At 40.7% G+C, this 6488-nt stretch overlaps 1 protein-coding gene across 1 annotated transcript; it reads left to right on the top strand.

The window, feature by feature from the left end:
- The first annotated feature begins 2877 nt into the window (after positions 1-2877).
- Positions 2878-5168, top strand: LOC148030996 (uncharacterized). Its single transcript, XM_087685653.1, has 2 exons — positions 2878-4889; positions 4931-5168. The coding sequence occupies exon 1, from the start codon at positions 3335-3337 to the stop codon at positions 4712-4714; it is 1380 nt and encodes a 459-aa protein (XP_087541779.1). The 5' UTR covers positions 2878-3334; the 3' UTR covers positions 4715-4889; positions 4931-5168.
- Positions 5169-6488: the final 1320 nt, after the last annotated feature.

Raw genomic sequence — 6488 nt, 5'->3', positions numbered from 1 at the left:
GAATCTAGGCACAATGTTTTAGACTATTAGAAGAACATACCGGAGGGGAGCAAGGACTATGTAGTAGTATCCTTGCATGAGTTCCCAATACATATATACGACAGAAGAGAGTATTTCCACTGGGTGGATGATGAACTGTATATGTGCATGCATGTCACATAGACTATTAGATGCATGCAAGACAATCAAGAATGGTGCCTCAAAGCTGGAGTGACTGGATATAAAGGATCGGCAAAGACTCATGGAGGAGGCCACAGACCCTCCAAGTCGATAGCGATAGCAATGGGAGGTAGTGAGGACATGAGTGGAGGTAGGGGGCATGCATCATCTGGAGAGTGGCAGCCATAGGACTTATTTGGAGGATTTTGTAAGTTTTCTTTTAGTTCTCCTCACTTTTTTATTTGAAATATCACTTGTACTAACAATCTTATTTCTAACAATGCTACTCTGTTTTCTTTGTAGCACTCCATCACAAACCATGATCTTACAAGTTTGGAGACTCGACATGCAGAGAGATACGATCTCATTGCACTCATCAATAGATTATATATGCGTGGTGGCCTAGTAAGTCAATCATATTTCTTGTTGGCAATCATTAGTTTTTTTATAATGCATTATATATTGTGGATTAATGTTTGATTGTTTATATTGTAGAGTCCATTTGATGCTCCATTGTGTCGGGACGAGCTTTGGATAGCGAGAAGTTGTAGCATGTGCTTGGATTCATGAAGCACACATCATTTCCTTTTTTTCTCTCATGATTCATGCAAGCTTTTTTCATGTAGCATTCTTTAGTTATATTTCTCATCCTTTGTATAAACTCACATTTTGTGATATTTATATATACATTTCCATGTTTATTTTGGACTCTCCTCTCCATGGCTCCATGTAGTTTTATGAGTTGTCATCATCAATCTTATACTTATTTGAATATTGAATCAATGATCCTTTTTTCCTAGTATCTCATGAGGCACCTGTCTTGATGACGATTGTGTATTCAATATGTAATTGCTTTATGGAACATAATTCAGCACATGGTGCTGGGACCAAATTTTGTTCCCTCTACAACCATCATTATTCATGTCACTGTCTAAGTTAGTATATGCGTCGGAAAGTGTCGCTATTAGTGTTGCCTTTGCAACACTAATAATGATGTAAATAGTGACGACGAGGATAATTTTTTAAATGAATATTTGCTTCACTTTAAACATCGATATGTGGCCTATATCTTGTAATCATACATACATATATTAATAAATAAAAATATTAGTGTTAAAATAAATAAAAATAATTATTATATTAATATAAATATTTTATTTATTTATTTGAATAAAAATTCACACGAAAAAATTATATATTATATATTATATATTTATTTATTACATAAATAAATAAATAAATAAATATATATATATATATTATATATATATATATATATATATCAATATAATTAGTTTTATTAAATATATTTATATGTTACAAAAATTTATTATATTTTGTTTATAGTAATGTAAACACACACACACGCATATATGTTTGCATGTATGTATGTATGCATATAATACTAATATAAATATACATACTAAATATGCAAGTATAAAAATATATGCATACATTAATATAGATATATATAAATATTTATTAATGTGTGTATATTTATAATATTAGTATACAAAATATGTATGTGTGTGGGTGTGTGTGTAAAGCAAAGGTGGTAGAAGGGACATGTGTTGAGCTCTCAATCTCCCCATGAATGCTTTTTGACTTCCGTGTGGCAATTCCAGCCTTGCACCCACCCCTATTTGTCTAATGGGCTACAAATTGTCCTAAAAACAAGCATATGGGAACCGCCTAAAATCCACATTGCAGCCTTTTGATTAATGTTGGGTTGTGAATATGCGACCCTTGGGATCGTTAAATTGAACTAATGTCTATAAAGAAAATATTTATATTTAGATTTATATTAGCATATATTTATAAGTATATGAATATATATGTATAAATAAATAAATATATATATATATATATGCTTATATTTATATATATGTATGTATTAAAGTGAAGAAGAAATAGAAGGAAGAGGGAGAGGTAGAATGCCTTTTTTCTGCATTCACCTTCCCCCCGTCTCTCTCTCTCTCTCTCATGTTAAGCCAAGCTAATTTGTGGACGGCAAGGAGCAAGATTAGGGGATGAGCATCAGCTTTGCACACGTGTGAGTGGATGAGCCCCATGATTTGCAAGGAGGAGCATTAGTGGGAAAACTCTCTCTCTCTCTCTCATGTCAAGCCCAGACTCCAGTTAATTTGGACAGCGAAGAGCAAAATCGAGAGAGGAGAGGAACATTAGTTTTGTGTGTGCGCCTTAATTTTTGATTTAATATAAGCTAAGGGTCGAAAGGAAACGAGGCGCGGAACTCCTAGTAAGACTAAAAGTACTAGGCTTTAAAAGGCTCTCGAGTCTCACTCGTTCACTGCTGTGTTTCAGATTTCCCCTTTTCTTTGGACCTTCTTCAATATTAGGGGCTATGCAAGGTCAAATGTGAGCTGAAGTAGACTCAGGGGGTGATACTAGAAAAGTGCCTTTTGTAGTGGGGTGGAACTTTTATCATGAGAGTCTAGACTCTAGAGTCTAGAGAGTGGAAGTTATGGTCAGTGTGAGTGTGTGCAAAGGGCTTTAATTGGTCGATCAAAAAGAGTTGCATTGATGGGGCGCCAAAAGCCAAAGGTGCCAGACAAAAGGCCTATATTTTATAAATTTGAATCCTATTTTAATATTATATGAATAGTTTTATGGGTTGTGCCTACGTGGTCAATCATGCATGGTTAATCCTTGGAGGACGTAGAGGAGAGTTTCCACTGATGGCTCCTTTTGGAGAGAGAGAGAGAGAGAGAGAGAAAGAGAGCCAGCCAATCAAAACCTTGAGGTATGGAGGAAACAGCTAAGGGTTTTAGCCGGCAAAATCCTCTCTCATCTCTCTCAATAAGCTTACTACTAGTAGGGGGGAAAGAGCATTACCCTCCTAGTTCCATCCATCCGGTACAGTCCCATGAAGGAACAGCAATACATAGCTCATCCCAAAAGCCCCTGGAGGCTGGTACTACTTGACTCTCTGTTTCTCATCATCATCATCATCATTATCATCACCACCACCATCAGCATCACCTGTCTCCCTCAGACCACCTGCAGCTATCCTCCTACAGATCCCTCTTCCATTAAAACTTGAGACTGAATCAATTGGCTTACACAAATCCATTTTCCAGTAATAGTAACCTTTGGCACTGATCAGCTTTGTATTTGCCAGCCAGCACAGAGTGCCTGTAACACAGATAATATAATGGGTGCTAGCCCAACTGCCCAGCTTGCCAGAACAAAGAGCCTGAAGAGAGCCAATGCAAGGGCCAAGTCTCTGAGGCAGGAGCCTCCAGGGGATCATTGTGACGCAGCAGCCGCAGCCGCAGCCTCAGCACCGGCAGCACAGCAATGCAATTGTAACATCAGCCTCTCCAAGGGCATTGATACCCTCTACCTTCTGTCCAATTTGGGGAACTGTGCCTCCAAGGTTGAGGCTGTGGTTGCCAAGGTCCTCTGTGCAGATCAGGAGGATCAGGCACGGTACAGCCAGCAGAAGGATCATACCAATACCCTGTCCTGCCTCAGCCAGCGCCTGCTCGGAGAGAGCAGAGGGAGAGCTGACCTCTGGGACCGCGAGTTCTCCTCCATGTCCAGCTATGGCAGTGACTTTGATGGTGTCTGTGGACTCTTTACTAGAAGAAGAAGCAGGAAATTGCCTGCCCCTGGTGATGATACCTCCTGCACAGAGTGCTCCTCTTTCTCGTCTTCTTCCTCTTCTTCTGACAGTACCCGTGAGGATATCAGCTCCTCCAGTAGGCTCCAGAGCTTTGATGACAGGGTCCATTGCCCAATTCAGGAAAGCAGCAGCTCTTGCAGCTTTTCTGGTCTGAACTTGCACTCCCCAGTTCAGGAAAGCACCTCGTACTGCTCCTCTGCTGTGAATCTGAACTGGCCAAGTCAGGGCAGCCCCTCTGGTGTGAATCTGCACTGTCCAATTCAGGAAAGCACCCCAATTCAGGAAGTCCCCTGCAGCTCTAAGCCTGGTGTGAATCTGCACTGCCCAATTCGGGAAGTCTCTTGCAGCTCTACTTCTGGTACGAATCTGCATTGCCCAATTCAGGCAACCACCTCTTCCAGCTACTCTGGTGTACATCCGGTCAATCCAATTGCTGAAGAAAGGAAATCTGGCAACTATTCTGGTATACCAAATCAGGCAGTGACTAGACCAGATAGGGAAAACATCCTAGGTGATGCCTCGGGTCCAAATGAGGAAAGCCAGGGTCACACCAGGCCAACGGAAGAGATCAGCAGCAGAGGATACATTGACCCTGAGAATGATGTGAATAAGGTAGATCCTCTCATGCTGGAGGAAGACCACAAAGAGGGATGCCCTGTCCATCTCTCTCCTGATATTCAAAGCCTGGCTGGAGACAGCATTGCCGTTGCGAAGCTGTCATTCAACCCTTACCAGGATTTCCGAGAGTCCATGTATGAGATGATGATGGACAAGGACCTGGAAGAATCAGTAGATATGGAGGAGCTCCTCTTCTGCTACCTCACCTTGAACTCCACAGAGCTTCATGATCTGATCAGAGAAGTCTTTAGTGATGTGTGGAGTGAAATTGTTGTAAGATTCAGGTAACATGCATACTTTCTCTGAAGAGCTCATTCTACAGGGCCCTCTGTCTTGAGCCACTGGCTCAACATTTACTTTGATTAAGCTTCAACAAACAGAAATTAACAAGATGGTTATGAGACAAATATTGGAAAGATGTATTGTCTTATCAAAGGGTGTGTGAAATTTGGAGGTTGAAAAGGTAAAATTGCAAGGCCTTCTTATGGCAATTTACCAGAAAAGGTAAAATTGCAAGGCCTTCTTATGGCAATTTACCATTCTGTTAAAAGAGTTGCAGCATGTAGGGCAGAGGCAGGAATAGGAATGATTCCATGGAGGGCAAGGGAACATACTGTGACATAATATCTACCTGAATCTTTTCTTCAGGAAGGAATGCTCACAAAGTTAAGGGTGATGTGGGATCTGTCTTATTAAAGTTAATGTCAAAGCATTGGGTTGTTTCTCCTTTTTGCTTTGAGAAGATGTGAACTTTTAAAGATACCGGGAGGGGTGGATGATGATCCGAGGGTTTTTAATGGGACTGGAACATAAGAATGGAAGGAAGTTGTGGGTTTGTGTGTTACTAGGGAGTGCTTTTGGGCAGGCCTCTTCTGCCTTTCCCCACATAGTTTACTTAGTGCAGCGAGAATGATGTCAGTTCGTCTGACAACAACTGTAGAGACGGAGGAGACTCGAGCTCTTGTAGCATTGATTGTTGTGCAGCAACACAACAGGAGGAATCAGGATGCCTCAAAAAGGCCATGTCATAACAGTAATAGACTATAGTTCTCTTTTTCTCTTTTCTTCTTGTACCCACCTCTAGCATCTAGGAGATAGATCATAGAATATAGAAAATTGTCGCAAGGCCCACCAAGGTGGCCCTAAGCCACTTTGTCTTTACAAGACGATACATTTGTTTCTAGTCAGGGAAACTTTTAGCCCAAGAGTTAGGGCACACGTAGGTCCAACCTACCTGCATGGATCTGCATAGTTAACTTAGAGGCGAGACACACGCATGTCCTCCACTTGTGCATGCAACTTGTCAATGTACGAGTCAATAGGTCTTGTGTAGATAGCCAGCACCATAACCACATAGTCACACACATTGAAGTAGCACCAACGAGAGAGAGAGAGAGAGAGAGAGAGAGAGAGAGAGAGAGAGAGAGAGAGTGTGTGTGTGTGTGTGTGTGTGTGTTTGTGTGTCTACGCCAAAATTCGAAGAAAGAGAAAGTTGAGCTAAAGAAAGACAAAACACAATAGGAGAGAGAACATGATGCCCACCCAATGGATGCATGGCACATCATCATGACTTGCATCAATCTAACAAACTACCCACCATTTCAAACGGTACTCCATTCACTTGTTGAAGTCCCACATTTCACAGAAGCAAATCAAAATCAAGTCAAGAGGCTTCACCACATGAGCTACTAACTCAAGTATATTGACTTGCATAAGTCGATTAACATGTGCATGACATGGCTCTTAGATGCATGAGACAAATGTTCAACTTGAAATCCGGAATAAACACTACTCCCTCAAATCAATTGATTACCCTTAAGAGCAAAGAATGAGGGTACTTTATTTACCAACAAAAGTTTTGATGATGTGTCATACGTTTATTTTTTTTGAATGTTGCATCACAAGCTTGCACCCTACTCCTCGTGCTATAGAACTAGCGGCGTCTACTGATGATAGAAGACTTATGGACATGTGCAACAATCAACTATGAAGATCCAACATTTGCAAGTTCATAAACTTGAGTGTGTCAAGTTGAATGGCTACAACTTGTTAGACTCTCTAG

The sequence above is a fragment of the Lygodium microphyllum genome, chromosome 9 (assembly GCF_053477565.2).
Source record: "Lygodium microphyllum isolate KBCC chromosome 9, Lygodium_microphyllum_v1.1.10, whole genome shotgun sequence".
Lineage (NCBI taxonomy): Eukaryota > Viridiplantae > Streptophyta > Polypodiopsida > Schizaeales > Lygodiaceae > Lygodium > Lygodium microphyllum.
This window is presented reverse-complemented; position numbering and strand designations above follow the sequence as displayed.